Source organism: Nymphaea colorata, chromosome 2 (assembly GCF_008831285.2).
Source record: "Nymphaea colorata isolate Beijing-Zhang1983 chromosome 2, ASM883128v2, whole genome shotgun sequence".
NCBI lineage: Eukaryota > Viridiplantae > Streptophyta > Magnoliopsida > Nymphaeales > Nymphaeaceae > Nymphaea > Nymphaea colorata.
In genome coordinates, this window is record NC_045139.1 from 24,885,152 (window position 1) to 24,905,487 (window position 20,336).

At 38.0% G+C, this 20,336-nt stretch overlaps 1 protein-coding gene across 8 annotated transcripts; it reads left to right on the plus strand.

The window, feature by feature from the left end:
* The first annotated feature begins 1,734 nt into the window (after nt 1-1,734).
* LOC116246742 (uncharacterized) lies at nt 1,735-19,136 on the plus strand. Of its 8 annotated transcripts, none has more exons than XR_004170746.2 (11): nt 1,735-2,067; nt 4,354-7,131; nt 7,219-7,322; nt 12,127-12,196; nt 13,383-14,186; nt 15,021-15,223; nt 15,359-15,482; nt 16,818-17,024; nt 18,239-18,409; nt 18,598-18,664; nt 18,815-19,136. XR_004170746.2 is itself a non-coding variant. In XM_031618591.2 (10 exons), exons 1-9 carry the CDS (start codon nt 1,900-1,902, stop codon nt 18,380-18,382), a joined length of 4,602 nt encoding a protein of 1,533 aa, XP_031474451.1. In that variant the 5' UTR covers nt 1,735-1,899; the 3' UTR covers nt 18,383-18,409; nt 18,815-19,136. The 8 variants fall into 8 exon arrangements, 2 of the variants coding, with proteins under 2 accessions (XP_031474451.1, XP_049931815.1); XR_007572414.1 differs by adding an exon at nt 3,262-3,342 and having other exon boundaries at nt 1,932-2,067; nt 18,239-18,664; XR_007572413.1 differs by adding an exon at nt 3,262-3,337 and having other exon boundaries at nt 1,932-2,067; nt 18,239-18,664.
* The last annotated feature ends 1,200 nt before the right edge of the window (nt 19,137-20,336 follow it).

The following is a 20,336-nucleotide window of genomic DNA, read 5'->3' on the forward strand; positions in this document are numbered from 1 at the left end:
AAAATTGCATGCCTTTCGCGACTAAATATGTTTGAAGGAATGCTTCATTACTTTTTTTGCAAGCAAGAAAAACAAGGAACAGAGTTAACTCCACTTTGCCTACAAAACTTGTGTTCATAGTCACTTCCAGCCATTTAAACACGAACTAAGAGGATAAAGGCAGCAACGGAAGAGGCAGTAGCTCACAGTGCACAATAAAGATGGCAAGGTAGATGGTTTCTTGAGGGGGCGTGCTTGGAGCAATACATTGTTCTATGAATCTGCCTCAATCTGTATGACAGATTCATGAAACACTGGCACAATATTCTCATTTCTAGATGCCTCCTTAAATAACTAAATAAACAATGAGTCTCTGCATAGCAGCACCAGTCTTTGCCGGTGATGATAAAAAGAATGTCAAAACAATAGGCAACAAAGCTGAACTGTCTAGTATGCTGGGAGATTGATCACTTGCATCATCTATGGGAAGTCTAGCTTTTAAGAGCTATCACGGCATCAAGTGCACCTTTAGCTGTAAAAACAACAGGTTGTCGCTCTTCCGTTGTTGGTGTAGACAATTTTACAATAAGTAACTGCACATGCATGCAGTAATCTAGATAGGCATGTACAACGAGTTTAGTCAACTTGGGCAAGACTCAAACTCACATCTGTAAGCTCGATTTGAGCTCCACTCATTTAATAAGCGAGTCATACTCGAGCTTGCATCAAATCCATGTTATAAATGAGTCAGGTTCAAGTTATTCGAGCTCCAATCGTTTAACCCGACTCGGCTTGTTTAAACTTGACTTAGGCTCGTCTCTTCCTCATTTGTTAATTTTCAGGGGCATCTCAATACTTTTTTTTATGAATTTTAACACATTTTTATGGTTTTTGTCATTTTCATTATATATATATATATATGAATTAAGTGATATGAGCTTAAATTAGTCGAGCTGAAGGTCATGTTCAGTTTATTGAGACGAGGTAGAGCCGAACTCTAAGTTACTTGAGCTGACCTCGAGCTCAGCTTGCTCGTTGTACATTCCTAACTATGGATGATTGGTTTGAAAATTGTTGAATGTTTGCATAAACATGTAAATAGTGTGTCAAGAAACTACTCGCTTTAGCCACGGTTTTTACGGTCGCTAGCCACAGTTCCAACCGTGGTAGCCAACGACCATCATGCGCCTACATGGAGAGTGGATTTATAGTTTTGGTAGAATCTAATTTGGCTCTCATATAGATTTTTTTTTTTTTTTTGGGGCCTTCAGAGTTCGTTCTTCCACTTCCAAATCCAAGATAGACAAAGGAACACAATTAAGTGGCATTCTAATACAATATTATGCCCTTTTCCTTAAAACTAGGTGCCCTGAGCTCGCATCTGCCCAAATAGATCTAATGTTGGACCTGGATTCAAGTTTATCGGACCTTTCTTTCGTAAGGAAAAAACACAATTGGGTTTCACGCTTATTATTCATTACCTTTCTGTGGGCAGCTCCATAACCGTTGCCAGAACATGTATCCAAATCCAAACTTGGAATACTAGCACTCGATCTGGATCCTATGTAGACTTGGATCCAGAATTCAGGATGCATGTACCAAGTGAAATCCGATTCGAATTGCATTCGTACCTGCTTTTTCATCTGCACCAGCATTTGATCTGAATCGGACCTATCAAGGGATGTTCCCCGACTTCAAAGTATCCAGATCTAATTCGTTCAAATCCACACGCATCGGATCCACTTGCAGACAAGATCCACATGACCGCAAGCCCCCGCCCCCCTCCTTCGGTTGGCTCCCTCCCTCTTCCTCTCTCTCCGTCCTTCTCCCGTCTCTCACAGAGATCATAGATGAATCGAAGAGAATGGTTGATTTATTGGTGAAACTGTGAGGACATCTGTTTCTTCCGACGGATCGACGATGAAGTGCGACTCCGTGCAGTGCTTGTGGTCTCCTTCTCCGCCCAGCCACAACATCACGGCGACGGCTGTTTTGGAACGGAGCCGGTCTATATATACCGGCGGATCGGATGGCTCCATCATCTGGTGGAGGGTCTACTCCTCTCCTGCGAGTCCAGTTCCTAGGATGGTATGCTTCTGTTCTCTGCGCGTTCATCGTCATGGCTTGTTTTTTCGTTTCTCTTTGAATTTTGGCACCGGCTGTCGATTTCGGAGTCCAAATGTATGCTTGATTTGGTTCCTGGGTCACTCCATGTAGAATTTGAGAATTTTCGGATAATTATGCCCACCATCGTCACCGTGACTCGTTATTATGAGTTGGACTTTTGGGATGTGTATCTGTTCTGATAGTGTGCATGCAGGATAGCCCAATTCTCTAGGGAGGACTAAATGTTCTAAGTTAATTACTCATGCGTGGTTGTGAAAACTTCTATGTTTACAAATTTCATCCGCGTGCATTTCTGTGGAAGCGCCAAATGAACCAAATGAAGTGCTTATCCGGAGTGATAAAACTGGGCCAACAAACCAGTTCATATGTGCATCACAAAGAAAAAGCTTGCTTCCTGCACCTATGAAGTGCACCTTCATGCTTTAGAATCTGTATTCTGTAAGAAGGCATCAATTGGTTGGAATTGTGCTTACAGCCTTTGACACACACACTCTTTCACGCACATGCACACACACACACACACACACACAGAAACATGCGCATATACTCTTTCTCTCTCTAAGAAGTCTGTGATGGTTGAGGTTGTATTTCTAGGCTTAATGTTGTAATGTTAGGCTCTACTATACAGCATATCCATGTATCGGATCAGAGAACGGGCTTTGCTGTGGTGGACCTAAAATATCCAGTACAAGATACTTTAACATATATGACATTAAAGGATGTTCTGCACGCAACAATAAGTGTCCAATTTTGGTATTTTTTTTTAAAACTGAAATGTCCGTGCAGCATGTGTTGGTGTTTGTCTTGACAACTTGCCATAGGAATTAGGATTGCCTGTGTGTGAAAGTAAACCAAGTGACTATAAGAATCAGAATTTTCTGTTGTTAGGTGTGTAATTGTTCTGGTACATTTGGTCCCTTTATGTGTATATAGCGGATACACATATAAACAAAATATTTTGTTGTTTTTTATTTAGTATATTTGTGCCCTTATGTATATGCAAGGATTGCTTATGTATGCAAATTGAATGGTTGTGAAATTTTTGGTTCTTTGATTGTCATGCCTGCTTAATTTGGTCCATTTGTTGCCTCCTGGAACTAAAGTTGCACTTGCATGAAACTGATTATAAAAAAAAAAATTGGCTAATGGATGTAGGAAAATGAATGCGAAAAAACAGTGAGACGTATAGTGAAGAGAGAAGGATGGAAGCATGGATGGTCAAGCTAAATAAGTGAGGTTTATTCTTCTAATCTCTCTAGAAACTTTCAGGACCTTAGCTACTTGATATGATCCACAACTATCGTTTCAATTAGAGATTAACAAGAAATTGAACCTGAATTTTCAGATTTTTTGCAGCTATATCTGGAGATAACCAAGTCCCCAAGTGCAAAAAATAAAGCATGGAACTTGAAGATGGGGCTATGAGATATTTTTACTGAAAACAGCACTTTTCTAGTATAAGATGAGCTCATGATGGTGAATTTCCAAAACTAGTTTTCAAAAGGAACTTTTTATATCAGTTAAATTAAAATGTGCACCTTCGATATGTTCTTGCTGGAATTTTGTATATCAGAAATATACATTTTCAAATTGTGTATGGGAAACACAGAAGTTACATTTAATCTTCAGAAAGATAAAAGAGCACTGTGAATTATCAGAATTTTGTTTTTAATAACTGAACTACACTTCAAAGTCCAACATTTTTAGTTCCACATTGAATTCTCTTCAATTTTGAGCCGAACTCTGAGACATGATGATGAATCCAAATTCATAAGAAGTTAAAGATGGGATCTGTAGATCTTAAAATTTCAAATGGAAGAAGCCTAAATCTGCCATGATCTATGAGATCCAAAGTTACTGCCTTATCTTCAACAGCTTCTAATTTAAATGGATTTTTTTAATTATTATTGCTTGGGAATTTTCATCATTGTTGTTAATGTTTCACTGCTGCATTGCTGATTTCATAGGTCACATTAAAGGTTCAACCAGGAAATGAGGAAATGATTGTGGTTTTCATGTTGAGTAGAAGTGCAAATAGATTATGGACTGACAAATCATTAGTTTGCTGAAATTGGGTGAATATTTATTAGATGATGAAGGGCAATGTTAAATATTTTCTTTTTAAAGATTCTCCAGGAAAAATGCGGCTTCTTAAAGAAGATTGGCTTATGCAAATTTGTATTCTTTTTATTACAATTATTATATGCCTTCATGTCATCAGTCACCAACTAATTTGTTCTGTATCAGGATGTGAAACCCATGACAATGCTATGTGGTCACTCTGCAAGGATAGCTGATCTGGATATCTGTATTCCTATTGCAGACAATGCAAAGACTGATGGTGCATGTAAGAGAAAAACTATGTCAGCTGGTTCTGAAGCATTGATCAGTGTTTGTGTTGATGGAGTTTTATGCATTTGGAGTGGTGAGAGTGGACATTGCCGACGTAGAAGAAAATTACCCTCATGGACTGGAAGTCCGTTTGCCATGTCATCCTTGTACAAATCCAGACGGTATGTTTGCATTGGTTGCATGTCTGCTGAGACAATGCATTTATCAAGCTATCATTCAGTTGAGACTGATGAGGGAGGCATTGGACGTAGTACCAGTGAAGGGTTCACAGTGGAACGAGAAGTGAATTGTAGTCCTATTTTAAAGGGCACTGTTGTGATTATTGATGCATGTACTCTTAATATTATACATACTGTAATTCATGGATTTTTATCTATTGGCCCTGTGCAAGCAATGGTTGTGGCACCATCGGAAGAGAAAGAAAAACAGCTGGTAATTATGGCGGATGGGCTTGGAAGATTCCAATCACTTTCAGTACCATTGGATCATTGGACAGATCCAGAAGATGGAATAAGTGTTGACAATACTTCTTCCTCTGGCATGGAGCAGCATGCATTCCCAAAAATTGATAATGGGATAAATGGAGTATCTATTGCACCCCATGGAAAGGTTATTGCTTTAATTTTTAGTAGACAGTGCATGTTTAGGTCAACAACCAGTGGGCTCAATATTGGCGAAATATACTTGGGGTGCAGTTCCCTTTGTGATGAAGATTCTTCTAGTTTAGCATATCTCACTGGAGGGATGTTCTTCTCAGATGATAAGCCTGACTTTGATATAACAGTAGATGGGAAATTAGATGAAGGTTTTGCAGACAAGTTTGTGGTCTGGAACAATCGAGGTGCGGCAATGATGTATCACATATCATATTCCTTTCGAGCCTTCAATTTTGAGTGTTTATGTGAAGTACCTGCGGCTTCTTATCCAGCTGAACTAAGATTCCATGCTAGCTTCTGCCAACTGAATCAATATACAGTTCGTACTGCATCAATATGCTTTGATTTTGAGCAATCTTTGTTATGGACATCTCAAATAAGTATATGGTCTCCATGTCGACTGTCTGTAGATGAAACCTCCATTGCCTCTCATGCTAGCACTTTGGTCGGGGAAGGTGGTTTATGGGAGGATTGGTATCATAGCTCAGATGCATATGAAAAATATTTTGTTCGACACAGTGAAGATAGTGGTGGAATGCCAGAAGTAATGACCATCAATGATAATGAGATAAAGATTGAACAGCTAAGTGATTATACAAGAGTTATTCACATGAAGAAAGGAGAGATGGTTACATCTTCAATGGTACTCTCAGATGTCCCAATTGCACCATATGCTGTAGTTGATGGATTTTATAATGGGCAGATCAAAGTAACACTTTTTGACAACTACCTTAAGGAACTAAGATGTTCCAGTAGGTTTATAAAGTATGGAACCAACACGGATGTACCTCAAGCTCAAAGTACTCTTTTAGGCCATACAGGTGCTATACTTTGTCTGGCATTTCATCGTATGTCAACACCCACAGAACAAAATTTTGAGCAAGTGTTGATATCAGGTAGCATGGATTGTACAGTACGTTTATGGAATTTGGATACCGGCACTCCAATCTCAGTGTTTCACCATCATATAGGTCCTGTAAGGCAAATTATTCTTCCTCCATCTCGGACTTATCGCCCTTGGAGTGATTGCTTTATGTCTGTTGGAGATGATGGATGTGTTGCACTCATCTCCCTTGATACACTATGTGTGGAGAGAATGTTTCCTGGACATCCTGACTGTCCAAAGATGGTTGCATGGGATAGTGCTAGGGGCTACATTGCGAGCCTAATCATGAAGAATTCACTGCAATCTAAGCGACAGGAATTTTTGTACATCTGGGACGTTAAGACTGGTGCTAGAGAACGGATTATCAGGGGCCCTGCTTCACATGCAATGCTTGATAATTTCAGTAGGGGGGTTGGCGTAGGTTCCAATTGTAGGGATCATTTTGATAGTATGACCTCAGCATCTTCATTGTTTCTCAATATGATTGATGATAGAACTTTTTCTGTTAATCATAGGGACAGTGCTGCACCAGAAGAAAGTAGAGAACCTATCCTGTCGGAGTCCAATGGTTCTCTAGTACATGATTTTAGAGAAAAGTTGACCTTGTCAAAAATGCTAAGCACACTCAGCCAAGTCCCACTTGGAAATAAATGTACTCCTTCTGTTAAACACCCATTAATTCAACCAGTTCTTTGGGAAAATGAGAAACTAGTTAAGTCCTCATGTCCATGTCCTGGTGTTGCTGCTTTGGTATTTGATCTTCATAATCTTATGTCTCCTAGGCAAGGAAGTGGTATTATTAAAGAAAGTGACGACAAGCTGCCACTGAATGCTTGCAAAATTGAAGCAGAAAGCCAAAGCCAAGATGTTTATGCAGAAACTTCATCTGAAGTGAAAAACAGTTTGCCTCACATATTAGACAGATATGTCGGCACAGGGACTATGGAAAGATTCTTGCTTCGGTTCAGCATAGCCTTTCTTCATTTGTGGGGTATAGATGCACTGCTTGATCAGTCGCTGGTAGATGAAATGGACATTTACAGGCCAGAACAGTTTCTGGTAGCCCCTGGACTTTGTGGGGATAAGGGTTCACTGACTCTAGTCTTTCCTGGTCGACGGACAACTCTAGAGGTATATAATAGTCAGAATTGTTTCATTGAAGTTTTGCATGTTATTTGGTTCCTATTCTTTCCTCACTGTAGTTCTATGTGTTTTTAGTTTTGGAAGGCTTCCTCAGAGTTTGTTGCAATGAGATCTCTGATAATGGTCTCCCTTGCTCAGCGTATGTTGAGCTTATCTCATCCAACTTCAGATGCTAGCAGGTATTAGTTTTCTGCATCACATTGACATGCATTCTGGGTTATTGCTTCTTTCTTGGGTTTATCTGAAATATATGGAAAGAAACAATTGCAATAGTCTTTGGCATGTTTTCAATATTGTTGAGACAATGAATCTCAGAACCATTGTCATAGTCTTTGTTCTCAAGTTTTGCTGGCTAGGCTGCTCTCGGGTATTAATGGGGAAGTTTTATTTCTCAGAAAGGTTTTGGGAATTCAAAAATTAAAAAATACAAAAAATAATAGAAAAATGATTATAACTTGAGTTTTTGACTCATTTTCTTCCAAAATCATCAATCACAATTCAAAATAGTTAATAAATATTAAAAAGGACATAAAAAAATCTAAAACATATTATAAAACTTTTTCTGAAAAATGGGAAAAAACGTGAAAAAAGCAATAAGAATATGATATTTTCATTTTTGGTATTCAATCTTTTCATGTTTTTCTCATGTTCCTTGATTTCCCGTTATTTTACTCTTCTTTTTTTTTTACAAAAGAGAATGGTGACAGTGGACAGGACTGATGCATTTTATCTGCTTATGCCACAGCCTGTTTGGGCCAAATACTGATTTTTGGCTTTGAGGTCTATTATTTTCAGTTTTGGTCTATTGTTTGAAATTTGGAACAATGCACATTTATCCTTGCTAAAATCATAATGAAAAGGTATGCTATGTTTGAAAAGACACACCCACACATAATCGATATACATTTTTATGCTTTTCGGGGTGATGACGATGGGGTCGGTCCATGGATTTTCCTTCCTTTTGCCACATTTCCCTCAAAGAGTTGAAGGGAGATAGTGCATCAAGCTGTTCGCAAGGGCCAATTTGATTCTCTTCCCCAGGGATCCCATATGAGGTAACCCTAGGAGAGTCATGTTTCAATTAAATCAGTAAGCACATTCATGTTTTAATATCTTATTGATACTAAAAACATGATTTTGAAGATATATGCATATATTTTGTTTGAAAAGTTACAAGCATACATTTACATTTACCAATATACAGTTACACTTTGCATTTTGCTTAATTTTCAGTTTGCCAATTAAAGTTCTAAGTTCTGAGTCTAAGTCACATAGGTATAGGCATGGGGAAGTGGTATGGGTGCGAGGATTTTTGAACATTTGGTATGGGGGTACGGCAGAAAAAAATGTGCACAATTCTACAAAAAAATAAAATTAAAACAAAATTCGTACTATTTGGTTTAAAGTTTAAAACAGAACAATATTTATAGTTAAAAATATAAAATTTATATCTTACAAGTTACAAACCATATGCCTATAAACTAAGCACGAGGGCATTAGGGCAAACTGGCAGATTTTGAAGAAAGAACAAATTTTGAAGAAACAGCATATTAAATAGAAAATACGGCAGAGCCACAAAAGGCAGTTGCTAGACAGAAACATTGTTGACGCAGGGTAAAAATTGAACCCCAAAATCATCAAATACATGTAAAGCATAAATAAACAGAATAGGAAAAATACAGCAATGCAAAACCTAAATCATGAAGAAACGGCACTAGTAATAACAAAGGAAACACAAAAACAAAAAATAAAAAAGGAGAAACAACATACCAACAACAGAATCAAATGAAAAAAGGGAGAAACAGAACATGAAAAACAAAAAGGGGGAAACGCAAAAAACCCAAAAGACAGAGTCAAATGAAAAACAGAACAAGACAAACTTATGCTGCCGGGGATGCTGAAGACTTCTGCCATCCGTCGCTGGTCACCACTGGTCGTCGAAGCTCCCCACTACTGGCCATCTGCTTCCATGTACTGTTACGTTGATGCTAAAGAAGAAACCATGAGAGGCGCTGATGGAGGAAGTTGACGAAGGAAACAACTTGTGTAAGTTAAAAAGGTAAGGAAGTGTGGTTTGGATCGGTTCCAACCCGGAACTGATCGAAACATACCAAACCTCTACCGGCATACCTGTTTGCCGTACTGCCATCCTGGTATGCGTACGGGGGCATATTCCACATACCACAGTGGCTTAGTTCTTAGTGCACTTTGTGTCATCTCTCATTTCTTGCACATGAGATTTTAAGAAGCCCCATTTCAACCTGTCTTATCACTTGTTGCTTCTGTTTCCTAGTCTGCCAATTTCCTGTAAGAGTAACCATTAAACTAGTACAAATGGATAAGTCCTACGATTGGGTCTAGCCCAATGAAGCTTGACAATCCTATAAAAAACGAAAGCTATCAGAAAAATGGGAAATAAAAAAGAAATCAAGAAAAATAAATCAAGAAGAAAAAGAAAAGAATATTATGAAAACCATATACTAATCTACCTATAACCCATAAGAAATGTAATTTTGTGGCATTCTTTGAGCAAGAGGTACCCTTCTTGGTGGCAGGGTGAATCTTATAACCCATAGCTGATCAGATGTTAGTCAAGCCATTTTCAGCTAGCCTCTGGAATCATCCTTCGTGGATGGTGTGAGCTTGATCAAGTTGGCCCAATTAGCCAAAAAATGGGAAAAAATTTTCTTTTAATTTTAGGTTTCTATTTTTTGGGTCTTCAGTTGATTTCCTGGCCACCCAGTGATCAGGGGAATAAGCCATTTAGGTTGCTTTCAGGCATCCCCTGCATATTCATTTTGCAGTTAGGAGCTTGTTAGAGAATTGCCTGACTTATTTTTCTTCTTTTCTATATTTAAATTTTGTTGGCACTTTAGCCAATTTCTATTTTCTGCCTCTTAGCACATGGCCGAGCTGCGGTTGCTTGGCATGAGTGGCCTTGAGTCTGACCTGTCTCTCGGTTGGTTGCTAGCCACAAAACTGACTGGCATTTTTTACATTGTTTAGCTTGGCATTTTGTGCTGGACGCTGACCAGGAAATGTGCCAGTTGGTCACGAATATCAAGCTAGGAAACTGGCCGGAGACTTTCCCTTTTCTTTCTTCAAATTGGGGGTGCTCCAGCGGGTTTCCTGACCATACAGTGGCCAGAAAATGGCCTACTGCAGGAATTCTTTAATTTTTTGCTGAAAGTGATGAAGTGAGGCTCAACATTTAAGACATTCAACTGAAAACTCCGATTTTGTCATAGTTGGTTGCCAAAGAACTGTTCTATGAGAAAAGTTTAGCATTCTAAGGCCAGCTTTTGCCCTCCAGTCATCCAGAGAGGCCCTTACTGATTAATCCCCCTTTTTGAAGTATGTATTTATTTGTTAATGGTTGATAAAATTAGTAAGTTTACATGCTCTTTGTGCTCCAGTTTGATGCTTCTCGTGAAGTTCTTTTGCATTTTTTTATATGGTGTGTGCAATGGATTTAGCCCCTTTTGAGCTCTTGTGCTTGTATTTAAGCTTATGTGGTTATGTGGGGCTTATTGTATAAGCTTTGCGTTAAGATCTTTCTGGTTCTCATGATTGTATTTAAGCTGATAGTTGAGCTTTGTCACTTGGTTTTCATTGTTACACCTGAACCTTAAGTGATATACTTTGTTTGCTCAATTAGGTTTGATTACTGGCTAGTCAAAACATGATAGCCTAGATTCGTTTTCATCATGTGTGGTGCTTGCTTCCCTTTTTTTTTTTTAACCTAGATCATCCCATAATATTTGTATCCACATCGCATCATATATTGCTGTACCTTTCTTGGTAGGAGAAGTAGAATCACCGCAAAGTTTGATATTCCAGCTTGTTAGTTGGATCCATTTCATATCCCATTGTTGACTGAAAAAAATTATTTCATGCTTCTCATTTCCAATTCCATTTAGGGGCAAATATTCTGCCATTAATTCCAAAAAAGAGTTCATATTCCTGATTTTTCTCATATGGAATATAGGTCTTCTGACAGTCATCATGACATCAGGTTGTGAATTTTGAGAGGTCTCCATTTTCTCCTTGAAATTAGGAAATACTCGTTTACCTGAAGAAGAACAAGAAACATACAAGTGGTATAATTTTAATCTACTCCAATTTGAGTGTTCTTTTAACCTGAATTTGAAGTAAAATAGGCCTTTCTTTAGCTGTTCTTGGGAAAAAAACTTAGCCCATGTAAGGCAAATAATAGAAGGTTATTTTTTATTTCAAAATGTTTTGAAATTATGACCAAAAGAGTGGCTGCTAACTTGAACCAGTTTATTTCTTAAGAGAAGTCAATCCATGTGGACAGATAGAAGAAAATAGTGGTGAAAGAAGCAATTTTCCCCCTTTGTGCACATATCTGCTTTTCTTGTTTCAGTGAAGGTTAGGGATCTTTTCTTCCTTCAAATAAAACCTTTAACTTCAAATCCTAAAATTAAGGGTGTTCAAGATGAAGTGCAAAAGGTATTTCATGATATTCTTGGGAGACTCTAACTTTAGTAAAAAAATAAAACGTAGGAGGAGCTCGTATATCCTACTGCAATTTTTTCCATTATCATCTTGTTATAGAGCTCTAGCTGTGTAGAAGTGGACAAAGTGGAGCATGTCTAATATCTAGGTAATTTCATGTTTGTAATCTGCATGAGAACATGCTTTTGATAATGAAGAATGTAAATAAAAAAAGCTAGATGTTTGATGTGCATAAAAGCACAAGCTTACACATATTTCAGCTTGCATTACTGAGTCATGACCGTCAAACTTTTGAATTTTTATGCAATGATAGTAGGGATCTTATCTTCTAATATATTATTTTGATGTTTATGTGAACTCCTGGCTAAATAGGTTAACTATTTGATTGGCACATGTTCCTAAATTGGACCTACTAGTCTAGATTCCATTTTAATGTCAAATTGGGTCTTTCCTTTCTTGCATATTCTTTTACTTGACCAAAATTCCTTGTCTATTTATTTTCAGTGCTTTGGCAGCATTTTACACTCGTAATTTTGCAGAGAGAGTTCCAGATATAAAGCCACCTTTGCTTCAGGTTCCTAGTACCATCACATTGATGTCTGAATTAGGACTCTGCTGTTATGCTTTTCTTTGATCTTCTAGTATACATTATCTATAGTATCTCAAATTTCTAACATGGTTTTCACATTCATGGTAGTGCATGTTATTCTATGGATTCTGATAATTATTTACTCGCTTACGTTGGATTATTTTTGTCCTTCAAAATGTTAGGTTTTAATGTTCAAGCCAATGTACACAAACAAGCAAACTTTAGGTGGAAACAGGTGCAACATGCAACACCTGATTATATCAAACACAAGAAAAATTGAATCCATCTTCCATCCTGACATCCATGTATCATTTTGATGGCAATTGCATTATTATGTTTAACTGCTCATACTGAATGCCCTCTTCTCCTGTACTTTGTAGATTGTACTCAGTGTACTGGTTTATTAGACTATAGTTTATTAGCATGTTATGGTTGGAGTTGCACTGAATGTAGATGCAGTCAGATCTATTCTAATATGTCAGATTGGTCTTGTTATCCACTAAATGTGGCATTCATGATTAAGATAGGATTTGAATGTCTGGGTAATACCGTAAATTGTTTCATCAGATATTTGAGCACAAATGCCAGCCAGTTTTCATGGTAATACAGATGCCACACAAAGAAGATACAAGACAACAGTATTGGATAAACATCTGATGGAGGATCCTTTTCTAAAAATTAATTTAGATTCTTTAGAAAAATTGAAGTTTGGGACCACTTGCAGTCATAATTAGATTTATTTAAGCAAGGCTCAGGGCATTGTGTGTAGAGCTGGCGTACAGATTGTCTAGGTCTAATCAAGGATCACCGTTCTGAATTCTGATTTCGAAAGTAACTTCCAACTGTTATGGTGAAACCAGATTTTTTTTTTCTTTGGTTCAAATTTATAGCTTGTTTTCATTCCCTAGCCCAATCACTCTGGATAAAGCACTCTTTATGTCATTTTCTTTTCCCAAAACAAGTCAGTGACAGTATGTTGCTTTTCCATTATCTATTCCCCAGTGGGATCTTATTGGTGTAATATTTGTTTCAATTTCTTTCAACTGCATGGTAAAATGGTTAAGAAGCTGAATAATGTTGAATCTAGAAGTGCCATCTTAATTAAGCTTGCTACTGTAACTAGGGATTTTCCAATGTAACCTCAAGTTTTTAACTTGCAGTATGTGTACAGCTCTTGGCAAGTTTTTGGCAAGACCAATCTGAGCATGTACGCATGGCTGCCCGTTCTTTGTTTCATTGTGCTGCCTCACGGGCAATTCCAGTTCCACTTTGTGGTCAGAAAGCTTCTCTGAATTTGAGCGATATCAACTTTGTGCTTGACGAAGGTGAAGAATCAGGTACTAGTGTAGATGAAGCAACTTCAACTGTTGGCTTGAATATGGATGGAAGCTTGGCAACACAATATGATCAAACAGAGGATCCTTCAGTGCTTGCATGGCTTGAATCCTATGAACTCCATGGTTGGGTTTCTATAATTGGTGGTACAAACCAAGATGCAAGGGCGTCACACATTATAGTTGCTGCAGCACTAGCTGTCTGGTATCCTAGTCTAGTGAAATCAAGTCTTGCTGCATCAGTTGTTCATCAACTTGTGAAACTAGTGATGGTTGTAAGTGAAAAATATAGTGCAACTGCAGCAGAGCTCCTAGCAGAGGGAATGGATACTACATGGAAACCATGCATTGGTTCTGAACTATCTCGTTTGATTGGGGACTTATTTTTTCTGATTGAGTGCTTAAGTGGGACAGCTACTGCAACTGTGCAAAATCCAGTTGTAGCTGTAAATATTCGTGATACCTTAATTGGTATCCTTCTTCCAAGCTTAGCGATGGCTGACATCGTGAGTTTTCTTAGTGCAATTGAAGGCCAGACTTGGGCCACTTCCTCCGATTCACCTGTCCATGTCGTCTCACTTATGACTCTGATAAGAGTAGTTCGTGGTGCTCCAAAGCTCATGTCCCCACTGCTTGATAAGGTATGATTACTTAGTCCTTACAGGTCAGTTACGGACAGAAGACTGATGCTTATATGTTAATATCCACTGTTACTGTTAGTCATGTTTTCCATTCCATTACGTTTGGTATCTCCCTCTGATTTTTGTATCTAGATCAAAGAAAGATTGTCATATTTTTCTGATTTTAATTCCCAACCAATACCTAGCAGTACAGTAGATTATTCCAGATCTGTTTGGTGGACAAACCGGTCTCTGTAATCTGTTATCCTTAAATGTTTAAATCTGCTGTTTGATCATTTGATTACATCCAGAAGACATGGTCTGCATGAACTTCCAGAGTGTACAACATGAAAAAATGTTTATTTTGGGAGTTTCAAGTGTCTTCATTAAAATTTCTAACAAGAAAATCACTTGAAAATGGTTTTAAAGATGGAAAATTAAGCATGTCTATCCCGATTTGACTAGGTATTTGCAAGTAATGTGGAGGTTTCTCTAGAATATGATCCAAGGTGATGAAAATGGATACTTTGTGTGCATTAAAGCTACTCTCTCTCTCTCTCTGTGTGTGTGTGTGTAGTGTGGAGAAATTCTTGACATGTCAACAACTCCACATGTATTTTACCTGGATAAGAAGCGTTTTTTGATGAACTTAAGTTTATTAGGAACATAGTATTTGATCTGGGAACTGAGGGAATGCCGTTCCAACACAATGAGGTCATCATTGAATCCAGGTGTAACTGTTCGTGATGGTTCATTTTCCTGAATAGCAGGATTTTGTGGTTTAGATATTTATTTTATTAACTAGTATCTTTTTCCCTGTCCATTTAGCAGCACTGATGATTGTTAGGTATGCAGGTTGTGAATTTTATTCTGCTTACGATGGACCTTGGGAACTCTGTCATGCGGCAATCTTGCCTTCATAGCTCTATGGCAGCTCTTAAAGAAGTGGCACGTGTTTTTCCAATGGTTGCTCTGAATCAAGGAGCAACAAGGCTTGCAGTTGGAGATTTAATTGGAGATGTCCGTAAACTCACCATCGAAATATATGACTTGCAAAAGTATGTGACCTTGATTGCTTGCCTGTTCTTTTGACTTCTGTACAAGGGTTATGAAAAGTGTTGGTGATCATGGGTACATAAAGCTAGTAAGCAGTATCTTTTCTTGTTCTGACAGTTGGCAGCTTGTGTCTGCAGCGTTACAAAAATAAAGGTTCTGGATGCAAGTGGACCACCAGGACTTCCAAGTTTACTTGGCAGTGATTCAGACAAAACAATCACAGCAGGGATCTCTGTGCTGAGTTTTTCACCTGATGGTGAGGTAATTTGTCATATATTAGTTCACATGAGCACAACAAAGAAATCAATTGTTTTCTCCATATCCCGTTGTTGGCCTTCAGTGGTCCTTGGTTGATGTCCTGGCTACTCTCACGAACATTTGGACACCCTTGGTGATGTCTTTCAAGTTTGAACTGCTAGGTTCTCTATTTTCTAAATTTTAGTTTTCATTTTTCTTCTTCATATGGTGAACTTGTTTGGAAGTTCATCTTACTAACCTAAAAATGTAATCACATTGGGACATGATTCACAAAGAAGCTAACACGTAATGTAGGTTTACACTTCATACAAACCTGAGAAACAGGCTCTTAACACTTTCGAAGAGTAATCTCACTAATCACTTAAGTAACATGGAGTTACCGTGGATGTGGCTGGGCCACGGCAGTGGACAATTTGCTTTCTTTTTCATTGAATAATTGAGAGAATAACAGCTTGTCATTTGTTAATTATTGATTTTGTTGTTTGCAGGCAATTTTATCTCTTTTTATATATATCCTCACTGCACCTGCTCATGTTTTTTTCTTAATCAAAAGTGCCATGTCTACACCCTGCACTAGGGTGACATAACAATCATACGAAAATAAATCTGAAGGATAATATGCTAAATAACAAAGCAAAGGCATCACAAGCCTTGTTAGGCGACAAGGGTTCAACCCTTATATATGTACATAATTAGAAAGGGAGGAGCTAGCTGTTGGCCCTCTCAGATTCAGCCACTAAATTGCTGAACAAATAGAAAAACAGAGGAAGGAAAAAAAAAACAAGATACAGAAAACACACAAAAAAAAGATAGTACATGAGACAGTTGAGGTATATATATATATATATATATATATAATAACTTGATTACTTTAGGCTGTTAATGCATGTTGATTTATAAACCCAAATTTGTATGTGTGCATGTAATCATTTAATAAGGTCACCTTAAATTGTTTGAAATTGCATTTTCAGGTTAATTTTCAATAATTGATGCCTTTTCTGTCGTTAATTTAGTCCCATAAATTGATTCTGTTTTATGGATTCGAACAAGGGGTTTTCTGATCTTTTCTGCAAGATAAGGATGAATGCAGATTGAGGCAAGGACAGTAGCTGTTTGTGTCAATGTCACCCTTTCTCTAGAAAGTACAATAGTAACTGTCATTTTCCCCAAGGTTATTTTCTTTGGAAAACCTAAGGGTATAGCTCTTTAGGAATGGAGCATCTTTTTTGCTGACAGGTTGACTTGTAAGAAACAAACAGCTTTTGCTTTGAGATGTCCTGCATAAAATTGACTACTCAGAATTCTTGTCTTTGCTCATTGCTGAAAATTTTGCCGCAGGGATTGGTTGCTTTCTCTGAGCATGGACTGATGATTAGGTGGTGGTCCTTGGGAGCTGCATGGTGGGAGAAGCTAACTAGAAATACTGTTCCTGTACAATGTACAAAGCTCATTCTGATTCCTCCATGGGAGGCATTTTCTCCTAATTCTTCTCGGTCAAGCATAATGGCTAGCATTCATGGACTCTATAGCCCACGTCATCTACAGGTGGTTGCTCTATTTAAGCATGTTATTTATCTTCTGTTTATCAATGGCCTAGTTACTGTCAATCATTTCTGGAATCGGCACTTTTCTTTAATCTGAGCACTGACCATTATGATCTCCTAGATTCTTTCCAGCTCTCATGCTTGCCATGTCCTTTCAATTTTTGCAAGGTGAAAGTAGTTGCTAGTCTTTCACCGTACTTTCCTAGAGCACGTGTTTTGCATAGACTTGCTATGTCGTACTCATGTTGGCTTGTCCATGTAAAAAGGTCTGGTACTGGTTAGTGCTAACTTGCCATGGACATCTTTCCTCAAGCTTAGGCTGGCTTTTCTCTAATTTTTGCCTTCACTGATCATGGCGTTTTGATATATTCCCTTTTATTTTGCAAAAGAAGATCTGACTGGAACAATCTCCAAACTTTGTGTCTGTTTTTATTGTTATTGAAAGATGCTATTTTCTTTTGAAACAAAAAGGATTTCCCCCCAATCTTATCCGAGAAAAGAAATCTAACAAGGATATTTTTGTTTGCGTGGAGAAAATTTCCACACATCAGTGGGAAAAATTTTCCACTTCTTTCCTTTAAAATCTTGCTTCAAGTTTAGCCTTTCTTTTTTTTGGTTGTGTTAGCTGCTCGAACCAAGGAGGAATTAGTTGTCCTCTTGGAGTTGTTGATATTCATGGTTGTTTCTTGATTGATAGATTGGTTGGTCCTATGCAGTGATGCTTCCACTTGTATCATTTTGATCCAACAAGGATATTCAAGTTAGAGGAGGGAAAAAAGCACAAGTGACTTATCTGAGAGACTTGTGATGGGGCTGGCGATAATTTATTCTGCTTCCCATTCCTTGTCAAAATTTATCTGAACAAAGAAATCAGTCCATTTTATGTTTCAAAAGACATGTCTGGTAGGATCTAAAATTAAATTTCTCATCCCGACTACAGTAGTTGCATGGATTTACTCTCTGTTTCCGAGTTCAGCAATGGTGGATTGTACTTGTCAAACTAAAAACTTCTTTTTTAGTTTGGAGCATCATTGTTGATCGTAAGTACCATGTAGAAGATGAATAGGAATTACATTTTTGCTTTCACCAATGGTGGATTGTACTTGTCAAACTAAATCTTCTTTTTTGGGGTACAAAGAATTTGTTTTGCTAAAAATCATTTGTGTTAAATCAGACTTCTGACTTTGTTCAATGCCTTGGGTTTTCTCGCTACAGGACAAAACAAGGGGAGCTGCCGATGTTGACTGTTTAAAGGCTCTGGCTCAAAGTATTGATCTTTCTTATCGGCTGGAGTGGGAGGGTGATAGAAAAGTCGTACTCTTCCGGCATGGTCAATCATTAGGCTCTTTCCAGCTCTGACATGTTTCATGAATAAATCATTGAAAGGTCAAAATTTTTGTTTCACCCTCTGCTTCCATGTTATGTAAAGTCCTCTCTTTTCCATGCGATGTAAAGTTTAATGTGCATCTGGATTTTCTTTGGATACCAATACCATTGTATTGTCCCTCTTACTATAATGAAAATTCCAGCTTTGAAAGTCCTGAGGTATTGCACTTGGATTCTTTATGATGCAGGCTAACGTAAGTACCATTGTATTGTCCCTCTTACTGTAATGAACATTCCAGCTTTGAAAGTCCTGAGGTATTGGGCTTTGCTTTCACCAATGGTGGATTGTATTTGTCAAACTAAAATTTTTTTTGTGGGGTACAAAGATTTTTTTTTGCTAGAAATCATTTAAGTTTCAAATCAGACTTCTGATTTTGTTCAATGCCTTGGGTTTTCTCGTTGCAGGAGAAAACAAGGGGAGCTGCTGATGTTTACTGTTCAAAGGCTCTGGCTCAATGAATTGATGTTTTTTACTGGCTGGAGTGGGAAGGTGATAGAAAAGTCATGCTCTTCCGGCATGGTCAATCATTAAGCTCTTTCCAGCTCTGACATGTTTCACAAATAAATCATTAAAAGGTCAAAATTTTTGTTGCACCCTCTGCTTCCATGCTATGTAAAGTCCTCTCTTTTCCATGCTATGTAAAGTTTAATGTGCATCTGCATTTTCTTTGGATACCAATACCACTGTATTGTCCCTCTTACTATAATAAAAATTCCAGCTTTGAAAGTCCTGAGGTATTGCACATTCTTTATGATGCAGGCTAACGTTTACCTCAGGAATTTTTTTATCTTGAAATCAACTAGGCAGGTATATTCAAGATGACAAGAACATTACCAAGAGGAATGGGCTGTTACTTCCTCAAATAGGGAAATGGAGGAACTACTGCACGTACATACATATGTTTCTATTTCCCCCAGCTCTTTTGTGCCATCAGTATTGGTGAATATCCGTAATTCAATTCCTTTATTTCCCTATTCTCTGTTTCTTCATTCGCAAACTAGGTTCAGGTAGGTCTCTAGCAGAATGTGCCAAGGGACATGGTCACATGGATGTAGAGCTACGACACACGGATACGTGGGTTTAGCCCATGTACCCGTGTCTATACGCTGATACGGGAATTCAGATACGGGATACGAGGTGGATACGTTTTGGATCGGGTTTGGGTCAGACTCGGTCCGAACCAAAAAAAAAAAAACACGATTTTAAAAACACGGGGTGGATACGTTTTGCACCGACGAGCTCTCCTCTTCACCAGCGACGATTACCCAGCAGAGAAGTTCGGCAGCTATGGCGGGCGACGGTGACGATGTCCAGTGACCCACAGTGACATCCGGTGGTGTACGGTGGCAATCGGCGACAGACAGGTTTTTGTTTTTTGTTTTCTTTTCGATATTAAAAATTAGGGTTTCATTGATTTGGGTTTTTTTTTTTTCCATTTGGGGATGTTCTTTTTGAGTGTGTATGGCTGTGCTTGACATCGTTTTCGCATTTGCAAAAATTAATAGGATTTCACGCTAGTACTTCCCAGCAAAAGAGAAGTTCCATATCAGAAGAAGTTGAAAACATTAGTTTTGAGAACAGAGTAAAAGGTTTGTCTCTTTAGTCAAGGCTCTCCCAAGGAGAATCCCTCCAAAACGAAAGCAGAATAATGAGCAGTTTTTATTTGAGAGACAGTGAGATTGTAAGAGTGAACTATTAGTTTTATTTTAATGTTTTTTTTTTCATTTTATTATTTTTGAAAATATAAAATTTGCCGTATTCGTGTATCCAAAAAATTGAAAATTGCCATGTCTGCATTCCTGTACCCGTATCGTATCCGCACCTATATGACATAAACGTAGAGAAACTTCTTGGTTGCCATCAACTTGCTCTAACGACAATCCCTAGTCATGTGCATAAAGTTCCATCTGTTCTGCTTATATTCTC

Excerpts from the sequence above, each read along its gene's own strand:
- LOC116246742 (XM_031618591.2), top strand. The coding sequence starts at position 1,900 with ATGAAGTGCGACTCCGTGCAGTGCTTGTGGTCTCCTTCTCCGCCCAGC. Across the intron at positions 2,068-4,353 it reads CGAGTCCAGTTCCTAGGATG|GATGTGAAACCCATGACAAT; the intron begins GTATGCTTCTGT and ends GTTCTGTATCAG. Across the intron at positions 14,187-15,020 it reads TGTCCCCACTGCTTGATAAG|GTTGTGAATTTTATTCTGCT; the intron begins GTATGATTACTT and ends TTAGGTATGCAG.